The sequence below is a fragment of the Moschus berezovskii genome, chromosome 22, assembly GCF_049115385.1.
Source record: "Moschus berezovskii isolate FMDL1 chromosome 22, NW_MosBer_1.0, whole genome shotgun sequence".
Classification (NCBI taxonomy): domain Eukaryota; kingdom Metazoa; phylum Chordata; class Mammalia; order Artiodactyla; family Moschidae; genus Moschus; species Moschus berezovskii.
Window position 1 is genome coordinate 61,506,191 of NC_142481.1, and position 24,672 is coordinate 61,530,862.

The window sequence follows — 24,672 nt, forward strand, 5'->3', positions numbered from 1 at the left end:
TAGAAAATGTGGAGGAATGATTTCTCCAGTGGTGGGGGTGGGGGCCGGCCAGCCCTAGCAGCAGATGAATTAGGATTGCAGCCCAGAAGTTGTGCTCTAACCACCTTAATGCCTTGCTCCAACCACCATCACTTCCTTCCTTATTTTTTTAATCAGCTTGTGGAGAGAGCGAAAGAAGCAATTCTACATCCAGAATGTAGAGTGAATGACTTTAAAGACTTCCTTTCATCGCCTTTTTACTTTCCTCCCCAGTTTAAAACAAACTTTCTGGTTTGATGACAATCTCAGTGGCATTCCAGGACCTCCCTTCCGAATTCTCATTTGACAGTGGCACGTCCCGTTTTAGTCATTTCCCATGATTTACTTTGACTTTGCAGCACAGCATCTATCTGAAGGGTACCCTTCAAAGGTTTTTGTCTTTCTAAAACTTAACAGCATACAGAACCTACTGAGGAATAAACATGATTCTGCAAAACCTTTCCTGTTAAGTGCTGGAAGAGTGTTCTAGCTTTCATCTCTTTAATCATTTCAGCAGTACATTTAACTGGGGAACAGATCATTTCACCAGCTTGTCCAGTGGAGAGTGAGACTGATTGACTCCTCAGAAACATTCCTTTCTCTTCTTTTCCTGCTAAAAGGAACATTAAGATTTATTAACCCAGATTTGTTATCAGCTCAAAGTCATACAGGCATGGAGTGAAACATCCAAATGCACGGTTTGATCCCGTCCTGGGTCCTGCTTTTTAGAGGCAACCGCTTTAAACTCTTTTAGCTCAGGTCTTCTGTTATAATTTGTCTATAATTTAAACTAGTGTGTTTAGTATACTGGGTTTTGTTTTTGTTTTTTTTCAATTTTAGACATTATTTGTTAACTTACTGTTAATCCTAGCCTTTGAGGAACACCAGCTCCTGATTTGAGAGAGGAGTTAACACTCTCGTCCCACCCCTTCCCCGAGCCCGGGTGTCCAGCTTTGTGTTTCCTTTCATGTCTGTATCTTATTCGTGTTGTTGTTGTTCAGTCACTCAGTCATGTCTGACTCTGCGACCCCGTGGACTGCAGCACGCCAGACTTCCCTGTCCTTCACCGTGTCCCGGAGCTCGCTCAGACTCATGTGCATTGAGTCGATGATGCCAACCATCTCATCCTCTCGTCCCATTTTCCTCCCGCCTTCAGTCTTTCCCAGCATGTTATTTGTTAGTTTGCTTCATTTTCTATGTTCCTGTCACATTTTTTCCAAACTCTCCCACAGGTCTATGAAATCCCTGTCAACACTTTTCTTGACTGTGTCGTTTCCATACCACCCACATCCCCAGTCCCTTCTGAAGTCTTCCATCCTTCTGCTCAGGTCTGGGCTCTCTGTTCTCTGGGCTTTCTATGCAGCTGTTGTTCTGGGCCTGCTTTCCATCCCTGTTTGTGGGGCTCCCCTGACTCTTGGATTCCTTGTCTTACTCTTTCTATTCCCTCGTTTAATAGAGCTCATCCTCCAGTAACATCCTGAGGAAATGCTATATAGGAGATAAATTTTTGAAACTAAGCATGTCCGAAGATGACTTTGTTCTGTCTTTACATTTTAGCAGTAGTTTTTCTGCATATAACGTGAGGTGGGAAATGATTTTCCTTCAGAATTGTAAGGATTTCTCCACAGTCAGGCTTCTAGAAGTCTCAAGCCATTTGGAAGTCTTGAATTTTTGTATATGACCTCATTCCTCCACCCCTTTGAATGTTTTTAGGGTCTTCTATTCTTACCAGGCACCCAGACCACCAGCATTGAGAACCCACTTCTTTTTGCCTCTTTTTCTAGCTGCTCTTCCCATCTTATCCCTTCCACTGTGTCCACCAGCTCAGGTGCCCACTGAATAAGAGAGAAAGTTCCTATCTCATAATTCTCTTACCTTCACATAGTTGGTTGTGGCAGCTGGAAGGAATGGTCGTCTTTGCTGTAGCTCAGCTTGCTGCCGGTAGCAAACCTGTACACCTGAATGATTCTTTCTGGCAGCTTCTGACAAGTTATTCAGTTGGCTGAATATTGAGTTAGCTAATTGCTCCAATTACATCCATCCAGTGTTGGTTTTAGCTTTAAGACTGGACTCAGACATTGCTTCTGGCTCATAACATAGTAGAGTATATGACTTTAAAACTAGCCCCCAAGACCAAACCAACAAAAGCAGCTTTGCTGTGAGGTAACTGGTAGCAAGAGAAAAAGACTCATTTGCGGCCCTCATAAGTCTTTCCTTCTGTCTCCTGACCTGGTTGTTCCAGAGCTTCATTTACCACAAAGTACGAATGCATGTTTCACTTTTTTTTTTTTTTTGCAAATTCTCTTATAGACCAAAAAATAAAGGTTCATCCAGCATTCCCTCTAATTCTGTCCTTGACTTGTGTTTTAATTAGGATATTTTAGCCTGTGTCCACCAGATTACAGTTTATGGTGGGATTGTTGAGCATTCTGCAGGCTCTTATCCAGTGACACTGGGGCCAGCCTAGGACAAATTCCAGGCTCCTGACAGCCATTCAAGGAGGTGTCTGCCATCTGTTGCAATGAACAAATGCTTTTCCCATGTCTAAACTGCTAATTTCTCCTGCAGAAAACCTAGCTAAGGACACACAGCACCTACAAGATTAGCCAACACCAAGAATTGTTACCTTAGTAGATATCATTATTGGAATCTGTTTATAATATACCAAGTTGATATGTTTTCCCAGTATTCATACATTCTTTTAACAAATGTTTATTAAAAGTGCCTGCCATGTGCCAGGCACTATACCAGGTGTTTGGGTTATATCAGTGATCAAAACAGACACCAGCTCCAGCCTTTGTGGAGTTTCCATTCCAAGAAGGAGATGGACAATAAACATAATAAATAAATTATGTGGTCTGTTAGAAAATACTGAATATTACAAAGAAAAGAAAAATCTGAGGAGGATAGTTGGAGCAGGACCGTGGGGTAAGGGTGAAGGTTAGAGTGTTGAACAGGATGGTAAGTGTAAGTCTCACTGAGAAGTTGAGATCTGAGCGCAGTCTTGAGGAAGGTGAGAAAGTTAACAAGATGTTCTATTGGAAGAGAGTATTTCAGATGGAAGGAATGGCTTGAGTCTAGGCCTTCAAAGGTGGGCACGTACCTGCGGTGGAGTGAGTGTGGAGTTAGTCGTGAGAGAGCAGGTCTGAGAGGTGAGTACCTGGCCGGGTGCTATGCCTTCTGCTAAGGTGTGGAAAGCTGCTGCAGACGATGTCTGCTGGGCAGTTAGTGAAAGTCTGGAGTTAGGGAACGAGGTCTGGGCTGAAAATAAGACATTTGGGAGTCAGAGGCAGTTTACAGGTATGTAAGCCTCGGGACTGGATGAAATCACTCAGGAAGTGAGTGTCCATGAAGAAAAGCCATCCATAGGTTGCGTGCTGGAAGACTCCCAGATGCCCCTCCAAAGCAGCCAACATTAACAATCAGACAAGTCCAAATTGTGGGCCTTGCTACAGGCATGGGGACTGTTCTAGAACAAAGGAGATCAGTTTTTCTTGGTTTGAAATTTTTCAGGAGAAATAAGTAGAAATTTAAAATATACTTTGCTGCTAAAGATGAATTAGCTTCAGAAAAAGAACAAGCAACTCCTAAAGCTCCATGGTTTTTCTCTAGCAGCAGCAAGATTTTAATTTGTTTCTGGATTCTAAAGAAGCATCTTTTTACGGGCACGAGAGGATAAAAGTAGGAACGACAAGAAGTGTGGCTTTTCTGCTGTGTGCCGGGCGTTGTGCTGCTCAGCGCTCTCACATGCGCTGCAGGCGTCACTGTCTCTCTGTTGACTTCTCAGGCCCACCTGGTCTCCTTGGCAAATTCCTTCTCATCTTGCGCATTTCAGATGCCTCCCCCTCCCTCTCTGCAGCCCTCCCCAGTTCACACTGTTAGGCTCCTAAAGCACTTGGTTTTCTCATAATCTAAACTTGTTTGCGTTTCTGTCTTGAGCAAATGAATGTAATGAGGCTAAGAAATTTGTGTTTCTGTCTCCAGTGGCCAACAGAGTCTGGCACACTGAAGGCACTCAAGGGCTAGGTTGATGACTATCTCATTTAATCATCACACTTCAAGGTAGTTATTATTATCCTCAGTGTTCTTGGGCTTCCCTGGCAGCTCAGTCAATAAAGAATCTGCCTGCAATGCGGGAGACGTGGGTTTGATCCCTAGGTCAGGAAGATCCCCTGGAGAAGGGCATGGCTACTCACTCCAGTATTCTTGCCTGGAGAATCCCCATGGACAGAGAAGCCTGGTGGGCTGCAGTCCGTGGGGTTGCAGAGTCAGACACGACTGAACAACTAAGCACACACACACACATTAATGAGTTACCTGAGGCTCAGATCAAATTTCTCACCCACATGGTTTTTAAAACAAACAAACAAAAAGGTTTAAGTGGCAGGGACAGTTTTCTGCACTGAATGCTAAGCCACTGCACCTCACTGCTTTAAAAGCACAGCTCCAAAGTAGTGGTGATGATGTTCAGGACTTAGCTATATGAGCAGTGCTCAGATATTACAATATTCCTGTCTGAAGTCTATGTTTCTGATTTTCATGGCTCTTATGAAATATATATATATATATATATGACCATCAACATATGGGACAAGTTGAAATTTTAAAAGTGTTTCTTATAGTTAGCTACAACAGATACCAACTGTACAGACTTAAACTTACGATTTAAAATTATTAGCTGGCTGGGACTTCCCTGGCAGTCCAGCGGGACTTCCCTGGCAGCTTCCACTGCAGGGGACCTGAGTTCAATCCCTAGTCAAGGAACTAAGAATCATGCATACTGTATGGCATGACAAAAAGTAATAATGATAAAAATTTTAAAAATAGTAAAATGCAAATAATATTGATAGCTGGGAGAACAGGCAGATCTGTAGAGACAGAACATAGATTAGCTCCTGACCTGGAGCTGGAGGAATGGAGGTGACTGCTAATGAATGGGTATGAGTTTTGTTTTTTTTTTAAGAGAATGATAAAATGTTCTAAAATTAGACTGTGGTAGTGGCTGCACAACTGAATACACTGAGAACCATTGACTTGCATACTTTAAATGAGTGACTTCTTTAGTATGTGAATTGTATTGCAGTCAAGCTGTTTTTAAAAGTATTAACAGAATAAAAAAAGGATGTGTCACCAGTTTTCCAACATTGTTTTATCAATAGAATACAAATCAGTTTAGTAGCTTAATCTTCACTCTTAGAAAAAAGCTCTTCCTGACAAGTAGGTAAGTTTGGGGGAGGGGAGTTGTTTTGTGTGTTTTTTCCGTGAATGCCCTTTTAGTTTTAGTAATATCATTCAAATGAGACCACCTATGTCAATACCTCTGGCTCCAAACCTCCTTCCTTCTGGGCAGCGGGAATGGTGAACATGCTCACACAGTCTTTGCTGAATTACCAGCTGGGCCTCGCAGTGACAGGAAGGGCGTCATGAAGCCACTTGCCCCCAAGGAGAGGGTCACCGGCTCTCCCAGGCTGCTCCTGGCTTCAGGGCAAGGAGCCAGAGGACAGAGGCCTTGCTCTCACAGCAAGGAGAGAGTGATGTCAAGTTTCCCAGGCAAGTAATATACAAGGATGGAAAGAGACTCTACTTAGCCTTATCATTTTTTCTTGATTAGAGATGGAGGGTGGGAATTCTTTTTGGTGGTCAGTGATGCAGTGCTTAAAAATCTTCCATTTATTAAAGAGAAGCTATGTTGTGGTTATACAGATTACCCAGCTGCGGTTAACATATATGAAAACCATTTCCTGAGTGCAATGAAAAAGAAAGTTTTCTGCTTTCTCTACCAGACTACGTGGGAACACATATTCCTCTTTATTGAAATCCATTGCATTGCTTTAGTGAAGTGACACTTCGGGCTCAGGCTGGAAACAACCCCCTTCTTTTGATCACCCTTGTGCAGGTAATTGCTTCCCAAGGACTCTTTGAATCCTGGATTTTGAGGGGTGCTGTGACAATGGAAAAACTGTGGATGATGGTGTGTCCTGGCTTTTTGAAGACAGGTGCTGCCCTGGGAGGGGGACAGGCTGGGGTCTGGGCCTCGCAGAGTTGCCCGTTGAGTGAGCAGGACAGCGCCTTCTGGGCTGAGAAGATCCAGAAGATCAGGTCAGAGAAGATCCCCTGGCCAGTGAGCATGTGCCTGACAGTGCAGCTGCCACACGGAGAGCGATCTGGAGTCAGGGACCCCGCAGGCACGCCAGGTGCTAGAAAACGACCTGTTTCACCACTCAGCCTTATCTAATGAGAGGGCTGTCAAGCACACCCCTCACCAAACAGAACTGCGAGGTGTCAGGAATCAAGCTGTGTCCAGTGTTCATATCCTTCTCGTTTGCAATTTAGCATGCTTGTTTAGTAGCAGTGAGAAGTTGAGGGATGGAGGGGGAGTAATTTTGCAAAGTATATACTAGCTAACTCATGTGTGTTTCATCTGAAGCCTTATGGTTAATGTGCCCACCCATTTCTAGAAAGGAGCACAGGCATGACTTGTTTCGATGAGCGCTCCCTGATCTGACTGAGCACACCCCCACATCCTGAGACTCTAACCTGATCTCAACCTGGGAGGTGGCCAAGACTTTAAAACGTATTTTATGTTGACATCCTCAGACATTTTCATGAAGAGAGAGAGACCTGCCTGAGAAAAAGCAAGCTGGAAGTCAAAGAAAGCAGAATGCTGAGATCTGAGAAAGCACGCCAACCCCTGAGTCAGCAGTCACAGTTAGCCAGAACAGCCCAGTCAGGCACATTTGTCTTCCGGGCTCCACGCTTTGCTTCTCACTGGCTGCTGTCTCTGGGAGAGGCGCTCTTCTCCTGCCAGGATCGGACCAGTCAGGGTGAGCGGGGCTCCTGCCCTCAGCCCCAGCCGGTAGGTAGTCCGGGTAGGCCGGAGCCGCCTGGCCTGGCTCGGTCTCAGGGAGGCCGCAGAGCACCCCCGCAGAGGGACTAGCTCCGCTTTATCTTGTCTCTGCCCCAGGCCTGTGACTGGTTGGTGCCCATATGGAAGCAGTGTCTGAAAAACAAGCTATGCCTGCCTCAGTTGAGCTCCCAGGGTTTGCCTAAAGAAAAATGCCATTACGGGCTTTGTTAGGAGCTGTATTTAATAATTTCTTTAAAAGTCTGTCTCAGAAATGTAAATGGTCTGTGTTGGTCAGTACATTATTCTCCCCAGCTGCGCCTGAGCATGCAAATTAAAGCAACAGCAGCACCTCTGGGGAGAGGCCTCCATTCCCCACCAGGCATAATCCTCACTCTCAGTAAACAGAACATTTCCTCCTTGGAGAGCCCCCTGGCCTGCTTCAGGCCCCAACGGCTCTCCCCTGCCCGCACTGGGCCCCGCCATGGGAATGGTGTGAGGAAGGAAGTTGCCAGAGCAGAGGCAGGAAGGGATGTGGCATTATCTCTTTCCCAGGGAATGAGATGAAACCACGTGGGAGTGGGACAAATGAGAAGGGAAACAGAAAAGTATCATTTCCTCAAGGTCTGGTGGGCAGGCCAAAGGGATTTTCTTTGCCACTGACTTTGCACTGACTTCGCCTAACCCTCTGCATACCGGGCCTCTGACCCTTAAGAAGGGAATCCAGATATCAAGGTGAATGCTTCTGTGTTGGCCAGGGACTCTGTGCTCACCATTGGCAGTTCTGGTCTAGGACCCTGCTGATGATCATAACCCTTGGCCTTTCTCCAATTCCTGCTTTTTCACTTTTTGGAGACTTTCTTACACCCAGAGGTGATGGGGCACAAATCACCCCCCAAAAAAGGAAAATTTGTATATATAGAGAGAAGGAGAGAGAGAGAAAGCAAATGTGGCAAAATGTTAATAATCGGTGAATACAGTGAAGAGTATTAAGATAAATAGTTGTTCTCTGCTTTCAACTTTTCTGTCAGTTTGACATTTTGAAACTGGAAAGTTGAGGGGAAGTTCTCAGCAGACCACATTGGCCTCCTTGTGCCGTCACATTCCATCTCGCAGAAGCAGGAGCGGACTGGGTGCTCTAAAGCTCACCCACCCGCCTGACAACACAGGCCTTTTACATCTTCATACAGCATTTTTCTCTGCATTAAGTGTGTGAACCAAGCACTGCAAAGGCCTCATGTGCGCCAAGGATTGGTGTGGAAAAGGACCCATTCTTTCCTAATGCTTGTCTAACTTTGACCCGCCCTGAAAGGTCTGAACTAGGCAGATTAATGAAAACAAACAACAATAAAAACAAACAATTGCCTTCTGTGGCAAGGGGCCCAAGCCCACTGAGCTGGTTTCAGCAGAACAATAGACCAGCAGAGGACTGTTCTTCACAAAGAGGGGCATTAACTTTCTCTTGGCATATGATGCTAATAAACTGCTGCCCAGCTGCCCAGTTAGCTGTCCCAGAGAATAAGTCCATTTGAGTCCCCAACCACAAGTTACTTGTCTCAGAAATACTTGACCTTGATCATAAGAGAGACCAGAGACTGTGCAGTTACAGGACTCCTACTGCTTTGAGGAGAGCTGACTGTGGAGGGATGGTGTGTCTTCTGTAGGAAGGGCTGCTCATTTAAATAGAACCAAGTCGGCTAAAATAGTCCTCCCAGCAAGCAAAACAGTCCTGTGCTTAACAGACAGGGAAGAAAGTTGGAAAGGGCTTTCTGTAATATAGTATTTTAGAAGAGCTTAGAATTCAGGGCTTTGGCTACCAAAATCATCACCTAGTTTTCACAGACATGCTGTAAAGAGGGAGAGCAGCTGAAATCAAATCAGACAAAACTCAACTTCTTCCTTTTACTCTTGGATTGGCATAAGATCAATAAAACTGAGTGAGCAGACCATTTTCTATTTGTACAAAAACTGAAGCTGCTTCTTGTTACCAGCTTTTATTTCGCCTTTTTTCTTTTTCTGTTTTTTATTTTTTGGCTGGCAGTTTATCAATGTCAATATTTCTGGTTTTCCACTTTACTGAGCCCAATGTCCTGTAGAGTACTGGCAATACAGTGTTGGGAAGTGAATGGGATTTAAACTCTTTTCCTAATGTGCCACTGGCTTCCAGTCCATTTCCTTGAGTCGTCTGGTCTTGGGCTTTGGGAAGATTACTTAGAGACTTGCACAGGTGGGGAGTGAAATTGGCCCAGGGACTGGGGCTTTACTTTTCATTCTTAAGGATTTCAGCTTAATCCAAAGATGATCTGCAAGAGAACAAGCAGACGGCTCTCACTGAAGCAGACAGCTCTCACTGAAGAATTTCCATCATAAACTTTCTTCGCATTTCTCAGGAAGAACTATGCCAGTTCCAGACCCTTGTGTGGCTCTTAGGCCATGGGTGAGCTGTGAAAAGTCCACTCCTGCCTTGTAAACAGATGACAAATACTAAGGAAACTGCTTATCTCTGCCAAGAAATCTTAGTTCCAAATAATTTGCATTTTAGTGGTTAAGCAAGTTGTGAGTCGGAAGGCATAGACTTGAGTTGGGCTGTGTGTGTGGAAGTTCCAAGTAGAGGTCAGTGGCGCTCCCGTGCACTTGTGTTGACCTTGTCCTTGCTGGTTCAATTTTGGAGCTTCCTTTTCTTTGCTGTTGGTTCAAATGTAGTGTTAAAAACTTCTGTTATAAGAGAAAATTCATTTGTCTACTGTCAAATGCTGTTAAACATGTAGTGATCACACACCGTGGCAAAGCTTTGTACAGTGCTGAGTGAGCCAAGAATGAGTAAGACATGGGTCCTGTGTGCAGAGAGCTCCAGGACAATGGGGGAGATAAGAACATTCCCCCAACCCCCAAAATCAGCAGTGAAATTGGAGTGTGGAAGGGATGGCCAAAGGCTATCTGTCCTCATCTCTAGTATCAGCAGGGTGATCAAAAGCACTGAGTACTGGACCCAAGTCTCTCACTGTGGACCTGGGCAGGTTTCTTAACCTTCTTAGAGTTTAGTTAACGCATCTCTAAAACAAAGAGCTTGCATTATCCGACCTCTCAGCTGCTCTTTCTTTCGTGCCCTAATAGTATTTGATCACGATTTTTTTGTATAATCATCTCCTCCACCAGATTTTTTCCTTGAAGCCAAGAATTATGCTTTATATATTTTTGTATCAATCCCTAGTTCCAAGCACACTGTCTGGTGTACAGTAATTTCTGAGTAATCTCTGTCGGATGTGTCCAATGAGCGAATGGACTCTAAATTCAGTCCCAAACCTCGAATTCTATTCTGTGGGACCACTGGGTGCCTGAGGCTGATTTTAAAGATCATGGGAAAGATGTTCCCACTCTTTCTTGAGAACCAGTTGCTGTGTCCTGTCATCCTTTCTATTTCTGTTTAAGAAGTTATTTTTCCAGCTCCTTTCCAGTACATCTTATAAATAAATAGCAGGATCCAGAGCTTCACTGAACATGGCCAGATAAAGCAGTGATTTTGCTATGGAACAGATCAGTTGGGTGAATCTGTGTCCATGTTCATGGGACTGGAACAAAGAAAACATGTTACTTTAATATCTTTTGTAACAGACTTAACAGGATGGACTTTATCATTTAGTTGCAGTGAATTTTGTTAAACCTACATTTCAGGGGCTAAAAGGCATCATAAGTTCTAGCAGATTATCACTGTAAACTTTGAATTCAGAAAGGAAAAAGACAACAGTCATTTTGCCCTTTTATCCTTTTTACTTTTCTGAGATTCTGAATCTTCTTTTGTGAGGTCTTGGTTAGTATCTGGTGTTGGGACAGCTCATCAGGCTTGGTGTGGTGGGAAGGGAATTGAGGCAATTGCTGACTGATGGGGAATGGACAGAAAGCACAAAAGAAAAGGCTTAGTGAGAGTCTGTCTCACCAGCGTGCTGCACACTCAGCCACACTATGATGGCACAGAAGCCAACTGGTTAGAGTGACGGCCATGCTCCTCAGATGGAACTAGTGTTCACATCGAACATATGGTCGTAAGATCAGCAGAGCAGGAGGAGGTGGTTGAAATGTCATGGGCTACGTGGAAACCATCTTGGCAGCAACATTCTGGACATGTCTGAATATAACATTCTGGATGCATTCTGAGGGAGCAAGTGCAGGGGCCCTCCTATGAGCTTTGGCCTCTAAAGTTGGGTGAGGGTTCTCTTGAATGTGGTTTCTGTGACACAGCTCACCCCACTTTAGAGCTGGGGAAGGGGTTGAGCTGTCAGAGCTAACTTTCTGGTAGTCTCTTGCCCTTATGGCTTAGGATCCAGAACAAACTGTGATGCCTGAAGCTGCACGGGTTCCTGCTGACAGCAGAGAGGTCACCAAGGGAATTAGGAGTCTCCCCTTTCCCTGGTTGCCTGATACACAGCTGCTCAATGCCTGTGGGACTCCAGTGCTGGGTCACCATCTCCTAGCCCAGCTGCTGTTGTGAGGGGGGCGCGTGTAGGGCACGGCGTGCTTTGCGTTTCCCAGCAGGGCAGAGACGGCTCCCAGCTGAGACCCAGAAGCTGACTGTCTGCTGCCTGCCTCAGCTTTCCTGAAAGCCTGATGGATGAACCTTCGCAGCAGAGAGGGCACCAAGGTCAGGGTCGATCTGCCTTCCTGAAGGCTGCAATGGACTGATGCCAGGACTGTGCCACTGCAGCCCAGTTGCAAGGTGGGAAGCGAGTATGAGACCCCACAAGCCAGACTCCAGGAGAGGTGCTGGTCTCAGTGATGAGGTGCCACCTCGTGTTTTGGCTACTGCTATAAATGTGTCGTTCACTTTGATTTAGCCTCAAATAAAAGATGAGTAATTTTGCTTTTGAGGCCATCAAATTAGGAAATCATACATTGTGTTAATGATCTGGTGCAGGCAGACCTGGAAGCTTTTCCATAAAGCGTAATAGAACAGGTGACATTTTGCTGATGTTTACTGGTGAACAAGGCAAAGGGGGTTGTGACTGTTTTCCTTTTCTAGCACCCTCTTCACTGCTATGTGCAAAAATCATTTTCCTGTTGTTGAAAGATGGTGTATTCTGGTAATGCCATCAGAGCTGTAGGCTAAGGGGGAGAGATGTGTACAAAGTCATGGTGTTGCCCAGATAAAATGGGGAACCCTGAGTTGCTGAGAACTGATTGGCAAATAAAAGTGGAAATTCCTCCCCTTAGAATTCCCTAATTTAGAAGTATTCTGAATACCTTTTATCCTAAAAAAGTCTAATCCTCTCCCAGTAGTTGGTTCTGTGGTCCAGGTAACACCGTTGACTTTATTGAGTGTCTGCTGTTGGCAGAACTATATCCACGTGCTGGAGAGAGATTTGGAAACCCAGAACTTAAGTGTCCACATCATACAGAGCCGGCGCAGGGCAAGTTGTGTTTCTACTGAGCATCTTTGTTAGATTCCCGTCAAAGCAGAACCTTGGGGAAGGCTTTGAGTGCAGGTAGCTTATTTGGGAAGGCGTCTCAAGAAGCAGGAGTTGAGGGAGCGGGGGAGGTGAAGCCGGGCAGGGGAAAAAGCCAATACAGGCGTGTGTGTGTGCCCAAGGCCACAAGGGCTCCACATCACCGGGACTTCTGAGGAGCATTCAGTGTGCCTCCCGGAGCCGCCCATGTGAGCACAAGAGCGTGGCCTGCTTAGCCACCAGCTCCCCACAGCCATTCCACCACAGTGCCTGTGACATGTGTACAGGGTCGGAGGAGGCCCTGTGGCCAGAAACGAGAAGCCTCCTGGTATGCGGTTTTGATGAGGTGTCAGCAGTGGCCCTGAGCGTCCTCAGAGTTGACCGGTGTGGCCGCAGCTGAGGGTGCAGTCCCTCAGGCGCGTGTACAGGAGCAGGGCTGCGACGGAAGAGAACTGGGGCGCTGTTGAAGCTGCAGCAGGAGGTGTGTAATCCAGAGAGTGCGGGAAGGGCTAGGGAGGCCTCCTGCAGGAAGTGGTTTCCCAGCTGAGACGAGACCAGAGAGGTAACCTGCACGGTTGGGAAGGTGTGGCTGGAGCTTTGGCTGCAAAGGGAGATGTGGTAAGAGAAGGTCAGGAAGAACTTCAAGAATGAAGGCGTTTAGACTTTATCGTAAGAGCAGTTGGGGGTCCGGGAGGAGATGCTTAAACAGAAAGATGTGATAAGCTTTGTATTTTAGGAAACTCACTCTGAAGACAGCATATATTAATAGAATCGATGCCAGGATGGAACAGGTGAGTGATGGGACAAGATAAAAGTCAGGGAGACAAGTAAAGAGGCTGCTGAATTATCCAGGTGAGAGAAAATAAAACTGAGAACCAGTATGGTGCAGCAGGTGAGAAGTGGAAACATTTGAGCCGAATTAAGTTTCCTTATCCCCCCTCATGCTCTCTGTTCCTGGTAAAATATCACTGCCTGCAATGCAGGAGAGACACGTTCAATCCCTGGGTTGGGAAGATCCGCTGGAGAAGGAAATGGCAACTCACTCCAGTATTCTGGCCTGAGAATCCCATGGACAGAGGAGCCTGGCGGCCTACAGTACATGGGGTTGCAAAGAGGTGGCGTCATTGAGTGCCCAAGCATACACTCATGCTCTGTTCCTGGTAAAATATGGTCTGTGTGTGTGGATGAAGAGACTGTTGTAGGGATTGAGTTATCTGGAAAATAATTAGAAAGTATGAATTGAAAGCTCATTAAAAACTGTTTGGAAAATTCATAAGCAAATTGGGAACAAAGTAGCCATTAGAAAATCTCTCAAGTAAATTCACACATTAGAGGTGAGAGCACAGTGCCCCACACTGAGGGCCAGAAAAGCCTTGTTTTATCCTGCATCTGCATCTGCTGTTGGTTTGACCTTTGCTGTATCATTTAACCTCTCTACTCTTGGTTTATTTGTCCAACTCAAAGTGAGGACAGTACGCCTGCCCCACCTCTTCTGAGTTGATCTTAAGCTGACAGCATATAGTATGGTATGCCCACAGCGGGGAAGCTAACATCCCCTCCACCAGTGTAAACAGAATGAGAATGTGGAGGGTAATTGTCCAGCCCCTGGAGTCGTGCATTCACTGTGGACACTGGCCTGGCGCCTCTCTCCAAGGCAGAGGTAGTAAGCCGTCCCTCCCCGGCACTGTGCTGCAGGGAGGTGGGACTTCAGAATAGTTGGTGAGTCAAGATCACCTCGAAGGTTCCTCCTCTACCTCTGAGACTCGGTGCTCCTTTTTAACAGGCATTAGGGAGAATAAGATGAGAAAATGGCAGTGAAAAGCACTTGGAGAGTTAGCCTTCTAGACAGGTGAGAGGTGCTATTATCAGTGTTATCAGTAGGCCTTGTGATGTTAGCTCATAGAGTTTTTAAATGTTTTAACTCTCTTGCACATCCCAGTAAAGCAGAAAATGATTTCTAATTTTCTGTATGCTGGTATATAACTTGTTTTACTTTCTAAAGAGACCAAAAGCCATGTGTCTTCCGTAGTTCCTTCTTACTAACTGCAGTCTGTTTTGCTTATTTGCACTCACACATTTAACATTGACTGGAAACATGCGACCTGCCAGGACTTGAACTTGGGCATGTGGGGTTTCTCCCGCCGCCCATGATAGCATCACCAGCGAGCAGAGCACAGGCTGTACATTCCTTGCTCCCGGGGTGAGGAATGTTCTCCACCTCCTGGGAAAAACCAGCGTCCTGACTCACAGGAGTTGAAAGGAAACAATCTTAAGTCTTTTAAAGATATTATGACCTCTTGCTCATCCGTGTTGGGGTCTGGGTTCCCTGGGGCTTTTGTGCACAGATGACAGTGACACAGGGTGGATCACACTCATGCTGAACCTTTACTCTGTGCCATATGCTGTCTTAAGCACGTTACGTGGAAGAGATACTACTGCCCTGTGAGTCAGTGTTCATTTTGTAGGTTAGGAAACCAAGGCAGATATATTGATAGTTAAATAACTCACCTAAAGTCATATGGTTCAAGTTGAAATATGAACCACGGCATGTGATTCTAAAACCAAGACTGAATCATGCTGGACTTCTCCCTCCTTGCAGGCAGAGACCTGTCTCTCATACACACCAGAGAGAGGTCTTTAGGATCTCCTAGCCCAAGCTCGTTCGGAGAAAGCAGTGGCAACCAACTCCATTACTCTTGCCTGGAAAATCCCACGGACAGAGGAGCCTGTAGGTTACAGTCCATGGGATCGCAAAGAGTCCAACACGACTGAGCAACTTCACTTTCACTTTTCACTTTCACGCATTGGAGAAGGAAATGGCAACCCACTCCAGTGTTCTTGCCTGGAGAATCCCAGGGACGGGGGAGCCTGGTGGACTACCGTCTATGGGGTCATACAGAGTCGGACACGACTGAAGCAACTTAGCAGCAGCAGCAGCCCCAGCTCATTAGAGCAGTTGGAGGTGTTAAGCAGGAAAAGCACATTAGAATTGTGGTCTCTTTACTGTATTCTCCTCACCAGACAGGACGTACCCTGGATGCAAACATGGCTTCCATTAAGATAAGTAGTTTGAATCTAGGGAGGCCCATGCCAGTCAGAAAAACAGTTAATCAAGAGATTAGAGCTTTTACATGCTACATGTTTCATGTTTTTCCTTTCCTTAGGTTAAAAAGATCAAGTGGCATGAGCAGCCTTTTGGGGAAAATCGGAGCTAAGAAGCAGAAGATGAGCACCCTAGAGAAGTCCAAGCTGGACTGGGAGAGCTTCAAGGAGGAAGAGGGCATTGGCGAAGAGCTAGCCATCCACAACCGAGGGAAGGAAGGGTAAGAGCCAGTGCATTCTGTTCCTCTGAAACCCTCGAAACCCTGGGAGAGCTCTTTGTACACACACCACCCAATGTAGTAGGCGGGAGCTTTTTATGGTGAAATGAAAAATGTGAGTGCTCTGCTTTGTTGCTGAAGCTCTGCTCTCATGTGGGCAGGTCCCTCTGGTGAGGGAAACACTGAGGTGGGGTGGGAGGGCGTGTGAGCACGAACTCCCTGGGGAACAGGCATGGCTGCCACACTGAATCTGCTGACGTGCAGCTCCCATGAACTGTAAGTCACCTCCTGCGTTCGTGTGGTCTGATCTGGCTCACCATATCAGCCTTGGTGAATTCATCTGAATTCTTTGGTCTTCTGAGAAGCCAGACAAACTCAGTGCATCAAACGCAGAGCCAGTAGAGTGCCTAGATGTTCACATTATTGTGGGATTTTTCATTCGGGTCATCATGGCCTGGATGGGCCTTCGCCCTTGGTTTCAACCTGTGTGACACACCAGCCCTCAGACAACATCTGACCATCACGTGTACCCCCTTCCTCTTCACTTCGCAACACAAAGAGGATGTCCATAAACTGCACAGGCATACCCCAGGAGAAACGGTTTTCAGTGGTTTCTTAAGAACCTCAGAAGGAGCCAAGAACAAAATGACTGCAGAAGTGGGTCCGTGGCTCTGAGTCCTCTGACGGCCCACGTGGCCCGGCGGACAGCCCCGCAACCCACACACAGACACACAGAGGAGTGCATAGCCTGGAGGACGGCCCGGCGCCCCCCCACACACACACACACAGAGGGGAGTGCGTGGTCCGGAGGATGGCCCGGCACCCCCACAAACACACACACACACAGAGGGGAGTACGTGGCCCAGAGGCCGGCCCGGCGCCCACACACACACACACACAGAGGGGAGTGCGTGGCCCGGAAGACGGCCCGGCACACCCCCACCCACACACACACAGAGGGGAGTGCGTGGTCCAGAGGATGGCCCGGCGCCCCCACACCGCACACACACACAGAGGGGAGTGTGTGGCCTGGAGGACGGCCCGGCGCCCCCCCACAGAAACACACACACATACACAGAGGGGAGTGCATGGCCCAGAGGACAGCCCGGTGCTCACACATACACACACACACACACAGGGGAGTACGTGGCCCAGAGGATGGCGCGGCACACACAAACACACACAGAGGGGAATGCGTGGCCTGGCCCGGTGCCCTCCACACACACACACACACACACACACAGGGGAGTGCATGGCCCGGAGGACGGCCCGGTGCCCTACACACACACACACATACACACAGGGGAGTGCGTGGCCCGGAGGACAGCCCGGTGCCCTACACACACACACACACACACACACACACACACACACAGACACATACACAAACACACACCCTACACACACAGACACATACACATACAGACAGACACACACACCCTATACACACACACACCCTACACACACACACACACACACACACACACACACACGAGTGCGTGGCCCGGAGGACAGCCCAGTGCCCTACACAGACAGACACACACACACACACACACACACGAATGCGTGGCCTGGAGGATGGCCCAGTGCCCCTGTCCCTCACCAGCAGGCGCTATCCCTGCAGTTCCTGTGCATCCCTAAGGCTCAGCTCCTTTGCTAGTAAAACTGGGGTAATAGTACCACCCTTGGTGGTCATGAGGCTGTCGTGAGACAAAACTTGTGATCTGTGTATCATGCGTATACATATATAGCACAGGCAGACCTCCGAGGTCCTGCAGGTTCAGTTCCAGACCAACACGATGAAGCAGATAACACAGTAAAGCCTTCATGTGAGTTTTTTTGTTTCCCAGTGCATATAAGTTATGTTTATACTATACTGGTAGTCTGTTAGTGTGCAAGCATTATATGTAGAACACAATGTGCATAGCTAATTTAAAAATCCTTTATTGCTACAAAATGCTGACAGTCATCTGACAATACAAAATTGCCACACTCCTGCAGTTTGTGCAAAAACAGTATCTGCACATGCAATGCAGTGGAGCACAATGAAATGAGAGGACACTGTCCGCATAAAGCCCTTTGCAGAACACCTGTCAGTGTCACTTAAACGTGTGTATTAAGTGGTAGTTGCTCTGGTTTATTTATAAGCTAAATTCTAATAAAGATAGGTGGGAGATTTGTTGGGGGGCAGGGTCATTTTTCTAGATTAGGTTTCAAAACTATGAGAATGAATGCAGAAGCTGATCAGGATATGAATTTTTTTTTCTCTCTAATGACATTATGAGCTTGTGTAGCTCCCAGGCTTCTGAGTTGGTCTGTCAGAGATGGTTTGCCACAGGACAAAGGCAGAAGTGCCAAAGCCATCTGAGGAAGGCCCACGAGAAAGCACTGGCAGGGGTCAGTGTTACCTGGAGGTCTCTGACGCACACCCCAACCTCCCCTCTCTGATCCAGCCCGGGCAGTTCAGCCCTGCCTCTTCTTGTGTTTGCCTGGTGATCTCAGGCAGCAGAGGAACTGCCAGTGTGTGCCACACTTTACTCCTTCTCTGAGGATTGATTATGTGGGTTAGACAGTGTTCTTTCTGTTCATAGAGGTCTTGTAAAAGTAAGGAGCGGTGCTGCTGAAGATAAGGGAGAGATAAGAAAATGTAGGCTGGAAGCAAAAACAAGATGATTAAAAAGGACATCTGCCCCAGGAGGGCTTCTCAGGCAATGGAAAATCACATAACTGGGTTAGGGAACAGCCACGAGCATGGAACTTTACAGCTCTCTGCTTTTCCCTCGTGTCTGAGCCTTTCTCCCTGGCCAGACGATTCCACGGATATGATTGTGTTTTTCCAGCGCTGATCTGTCTGACTGCTGTGCTCTGCTTTGGCTCCTCTCACCTGCCCTCTCCAGGGCCCACCCCACACCTGCACTCACTGCCTTTCCTGGCTCCTGCTGGCTGATTAAGGGCCCAGCCCCTAGTCCAAGGAAGGAACTGTTGCTCTGGTTCTTAACCTTGGCTAAGCACGAGTATCTTCTGGGGATTTTCCCAAAGTTCACATGACAAAGACATCCCTGTGCACTGTTGAATCAAGAGTCAAGGGTGTGAGTGTGTGTGCATGCTCACGTGTACACATACACAGTGGAATACTACTCAGCCATAATAAATAATGAAAATTTGGACTTCCTTGGAGGTGCAGTAGATAAGAATACACCTGCCAATGCAGGGGACATTGGTTCAATCCCTGGTCCGTAAAGATTCCACATGCCATGGAGCAACTAAGCCCGTGCACCACAGCTACTGAGCTCCCACTCTCAAGCCCATGAGCTTCAACTACTGGGTTCATGCACATTTTAGGGCCCTCAAGCCATGAATACCAAGCCCAAGTGCTGCAACTACTGAAACGTGCACACCCTAGAGCCCATGCTCCGCAACAAGAGAAGCCTGCGAAGGAAGAGCAGCCCCTGCTCGCCACAACTTGAGGAGGTTTGCATGCAACAGCGAAGACCCAGCACCACAGCAGCAGAGAATGAAATGTTGCCATTTGCAGCAACATGGATGGACTTAGAGGATGTTCTGCCTAGTGAACTGCTTAGTGAAATAAGTCAGAGAAAGACTAATACTGTATGATACCGTTTATATGTAGAATCTAGCCTAGTAAATCAAGCATAAATAAGCTGCATGGGAGCATAGCCAATATTTTATAACTATATGGAGTATAACCTTTAAAAATGATGAATTACTGGGGAGTTCCCTGATGGGCCAGTGGTTAAGACTCTGCTTCCACAGCAGGGGACACCTGTTCGATCTCTGGTCAAGGGACTAAGATCCCACAAGCCATGTAGCGTGGCCAAAAAATTGTGAATTGCTGTGGAGAATCCCATGGACAGAGGAGCCTGGTGGGTTACAGTCCATAGGGTCACAAAGAGTCGAACATGACTGAAGTGACTTAGCACAGCACACCTAAAACTTATATAATATTGTGCATCAACTGTACCTTGATTAAAAAAAAAAAATCATAGATACCAGTATCTTTAAATGACTCCTCAGGTGCTTCTCATGTACAGCCAGGATTGAGAATCACTAGACCACAGCAACAAAATTCTAGAAATGAGAGCAAGACAGCTGCTGGGTGAGCCCTTCCAGCACCTGCGTAACTAGAAAGTCGACTTGAGAACAGGCAAGAAGATTTCTGTGGAGAAGTGCGCCCAGCGCCACAGTGTCAAAGGGCAGGGAGCACAAGCCAAGCCTGAAAGATCTGTTTGGTCAGGTCCCCAGATTCCCTTACACAGATGCCAATGAGGGCAGAGGCCGTCTGGGGAGAGTCTACTCTGAGGGTGGAGAATCCCAGATAGGTTACCCTGGAACAAAAGTGATCTCTGCTGGAACTCAGAAGGGGGAAAGATCATATTTGATAACATCTCGAATAAGGTACTTGGGAGTAATCATTGGCCTCTACCATAGTTATTATGAGACTGTGACCTTTTTACAGCACCATATTTAAATTGTTCTCACATAGAAGAATCCAGATCACAAACACATAAATGATTACAGGTGAAGATAGGGAGTGAAAGTGCTCAGTCGTATCCGACTCTTTGCGACCCCGTGGACTGTAGCCCACCACGCTCCTCCATCCATGGGATTCTCCAGGCAAGAATACTGGAGTGGGCTGCCATTTCCTTCTCCAGAGGATCTTCCCAACCCAGGGATCGAACTCGGGTCTCCCTCCTTGTAGGCAGACGCTTTACCGTCTGAGCCACCAGGGAAGTCCAAAATAAGAGAGAGTTGAGGTTTAAAGATTATGTTGTGCTTTTTATGTTTTGATAGTATTTCTACTTCAGTAAGTGCTATGCCATCTTTCCCCTTGTAAATCTTTGATACAATTTGAAGCTACAGTGGTCTTTTATTGTCCAGTCTTTTAAAAGCAATTTTGCTATGTTAAAATATTCACAAAAAGAAGCAAAGCACCTTGAGAAACAGTAGAAACAGGATCAGATTGGCAGAGAATTTAGACAATGAAGATAGCAGATTCAGATTTTAGTACAGTTATGCCTGCTGTATTTAAATAAGTAAACTAACTTGAAAATATTTATAAGAAGAAGAAACTATAAAAAGTGGCCCTAGAACTCCCCTCATGGTCCAGTGGTTGAGAGTCTGCCTGCCAGTGCAGGGAACACAGGTTCGACCCCTGTCTGGGAACGTTCTGCATGCTGCAGGGCAACTCACCATGTGCACCACAGCTACTCACCCGCTGCTCAGAGCCCGTGCTCTGCAACAAGAGAAGCCACCACAGTGAGAAACCCAACCACCGCAACTGGGGAAGCCTCTTGTGCAGCAGTGAGCACCCCTGCACTATAATGGAGACCCAGCACAGCCAAACATAAGTAAAGTTTTGTTCCAAGTGGCCCTAGCAGATTAAAGACCCAAGCAAAATTTCTAGAAGTAAACATTTTAAGAACCATAATTAAAAGAGATGATAGATTTAATAGTAGTTAGATCATTATCTAAGAGCATACACGAACTGGAAAAGAGCCAGAAGAAATCATCCAGAATATACTTCAGAGAAACAAAAAGACAAAAAAATATAAAAGAGGGAAGTGAAGCTTCCTGGAGGACAATGTAGGAAAAGATGAAAGACACCTCTTTATAGACTTTAAAACCCAAAGAATCCCAAGATAAATAAAATAGAAATCCACACTTCAGGGTGAAACTACAGACAACCAAAGACAAAGAGAAAAGTCTTAAGAGCAGCCAGAGAAAAAGAGACTTCTCTGAAAAGAGGGGTGATACTGACAGGTAGCTTCTCAATAGCAGAGCTTCTAATAACAGCCCCAAACTGGAAACAACTCAGATGTCGATAACTAGTGTACTAGACAGATAAAATGTGATGTGTTCATGTACTGGGATACTCTTTAGCTATTGGAATGAACATGGGTAAGTTTTGGTAACATAATAACACAAGTTCATGCAGTATGATGCCATGTATTTTATTGATTTAATTGCATTTATACAAAGGTCAAAAATGGGCAAAAACAGTGTGTCCGTTAGGTCAGTCTGTGAAGAAGCAAGTCAGAAAAGAATACACACCATGTATGTCTGTGTCAAGTTCATGGTTAGGCCATCACCAGGTCAAGAAGCAGAATGCTGCCAGCCTTCTGGAGGCACGTGTGTATCTCTCACCACCACTCACATACCGTATCCAACACCCAAGCCCAGCCAGGTGTGAACCTGCCCACATTTCCGCTTTCAAGTTTCTGTTCCTCTGACATTACGGTCTAGTTCTGTCTGATTGTGAATCATTATAAAGCAAGCTCTCCCAGGCCAGCTTGGGTTTCTCTGGGGTGCTCATCCTCTGCTTCTTGGCTTGCTTTATAATGATTCATCTGCCTTGCCCATTTTATACTGTGAAGGTGTGGTGGTGGTTTAGTCGCTAAGTCGTGTCTGACTCTTGTGACCCCATGGGCTGTAGCCCGCCAGGCTCTTCTGTCCATGGGATTCTCCTGGCAAAAATACTGGAGTGGGTTGCCATTCTCCAGGGGATCTTCCCAACCAAGAAATTGAACCTGGGTCTCCTGCATTGCAGGTAGATTCTTTACCGTCTGAGCTACGAGGGAGTTGGGTGTGTGTTCTGTTTTACAATAAACTGAATTGAAATTGAATTCAACTCCTGGCCCTACTGCCAGCCTGTCATGTGCTGTAGCCCCTGTTTCTTCATGTGTGCAGTAGAAACTCTTTCGTATCCTCCCCGGTTTTTTACAGGAATTAGATAAGTTGGGGAATGTCTGGCCTGTTTACAGATAGGGGTCCCCCCCACCCCACCCCCCAGTCTCCCCCTTCTCTGCTTTCTCCCATCTGCCATTACTGACCATGCCCAGCTTAGGGCCTTACTGGAAGGCTGGGTGCTCTGTGCCTCTAAACCCCTTCCTGGTGTCGTCCTGCCAAGCCTTCGGGAACACTTAGCAGCTGTGGCCTGTACAGCCTGGGGGCATCTCCCTGCAGTCCTGGGCTTTAAGGTAGGAGGCCCTAGCGCAGCTCCTTACATTCTCTCCTCCAGGAAAGCTCACTAATTCCATGGCTTAGGTCCCCAAAAAGCTACCCGTGACTGAGCATCCCACTGAGCTGAAGACTCCTTTAGCAGCCATTTAGTTCACATCTCCATTTGCGTGTGTAAGACGTACCTCAGACTTAACATCCAAAACCAAATACGGATAACCCCCGATTTTCAAGAGTTTGCTCTGTGCCATTTTGCTTTTACCAAAAACCTCCATGAATGCTCTTCCTTTTCTCCCTAACTAAAAGAAATCTGAAGAGGTTTCATTTTCACCAAAAAGGTAGTTGCTTCACACCATGTCAGCTCAGAGAGGTGTCCTAGGAACACTACTTTCAGATAGCAGGGGAAACCTGGGCTTGCTTTCTTTCCATAAACAGCCTCCTTCCTCAGACTTCTCAGGAAAGGGGACCATCCCCATCCACTCAGCTGATGAAAGAAAATCCTCGGAGTCAGTCCTGAAAGTCCTATAGAAAAGTCTCCTGTGAAGTATTTCGGCCCCTCCCAGCTGCATGCAGTCCAGTACCAGCCACAGGCTTCTGAGTCTGTACCTCCTTTCTCCACGTCGCAACCAAAGTGATTTTTTCGAACCATTTTCCCTCCTTCCCCTGCTGAAAGCCCTTCAGTAGCACTTAGGTCAGCGTTCACCTCCTCCCCGGGCATTCCACGCCCTCCCTGAGCCATCCGCTGCCCGCCTTTTACTCTTCTGCCTGCCCGTGGCTGCCCAGCCTCTGCTCCGTGCCTCAGGCCCGCCTCCGTGGTGGGCTGTTGGCGGTCACTCGGGTGCTGCTCTCTACTCTCTAGCGCGGCCCCACCTTAGGAGCCCTCCATCACATCTCTCTGTTTGGGCTTCCTCACACTGTCAAGTGGTGCGTGTCATCGTGTTTTGTTTCATGTGCAGTAAGCTCCAAGGGCAGGGTCTGGTTCACCTCCCCACCACCAGTATCTAAGAGTATCTGCCCAGAGAGGGCGCTGAGCTCTTGCGCTGTCTAGATGCCCATTCCGCTAGTTGTCAGGCACCCGTGGTTTTGTTTGGAACCCAGCAGGATTAGAATTAACCCCCCAGAAAAGAAGGACATAGCATGTCGGAATGAGATCTCCACTCGGGCATCTTTTTCGGTCAGCAAAGTTGGTTAAAATGCCTGTACCAAAGAGGTCAGCTGCACAGCAAAGACTTGCTGCTTTTCCTCTGAGCCCTGCACTACAGAACTCAGTGCAGTATTTCAAGATCTGTGTGGCCCTCAGGCCTCTAGCATTGCTTCCCTCTATTCCTGTAACCGCTCTTACTAGATTCCCTGGCAGTATCCGCTATCAGCCGCGCGTCTCTCCTCCACTGCTGAGGTGGAGGCCAGCAGGCTTAGAAGAGGGATCAGCGCATAGAGAATGAGAGGAAGTTAGGCATGGTCTTGGCTGCTGCTGGCAGTCAAACTGGATGCAGTGGAGCGTGATGATTGGAAACCAGGTGTGTTTGTGATTTGGAGAGCTGTGAAGGAGAGACCGGAGAAAATAATTTTCTTTCTTCAAAGACTCTATCTCCATGACCCCCAAGAGTCACAGCCTTGAGGTGAGATGGGAGGAGAGCAGCGGAGAAGAAACTTAATTGAAATCAGCGCCCTCTCCCTCTGGCCCTCACGGCGTGCTCTCCCTCGGGGCGCGGGCAGTGTTGGGCAGATCGCTTCTTTCACTTGAGTGTCTCAGAACAACGAGGCGCCTCTCATCACATCGTCACAGAGCCCTGTTCCAGCCTCACTGCCTGAGCTGCCTGTTGCTCTCTGGCGTTGATGCGCTTTCCTTCCCAGGTGTATGCTGCACAGAACACCTGCGGGCTCTGCTGGGGGCAGAGTGATAACCAGCCGCGAGGTGTCCTCCTTGTGTGCCCACTCGGGCTCCCTGCAGCTGTCTGTGCTCTTTCTCCACTCCTCACCCCCGTCTTTTGGCTGCTCCACTCGGCATGTGGGATGTTAATTCCCCAGCCAGGGATCGAACCCATGTCCCCCGTGATGGAAAGGCAGTGTCTTA

General features: G+C 47.1%; 1 protein-coding gene across 1 annotated transcript in view; it reads left to right on the forward strand.

Annotated features, from left to right (window-relative positions):
- The window catches only part of LOC129547260 (heterochromatin-stabilizing protein CFDP1), a 107,458-nt gene that overhangs the window by 79,364 nt on the left and 3,422 nt on the right, over positions 1–24,672 (forward strand). The window contains exon 6 of the mRNA XM_055413115.2: positions 15,465–15,623. Coding sequence (XP_055269090.1) covers positions 15,465–15,623 — 159 coding nt within the window. The remainder of the gene's footprint in view (positions 1–15,464; positions 15,624–24,672) is intronic.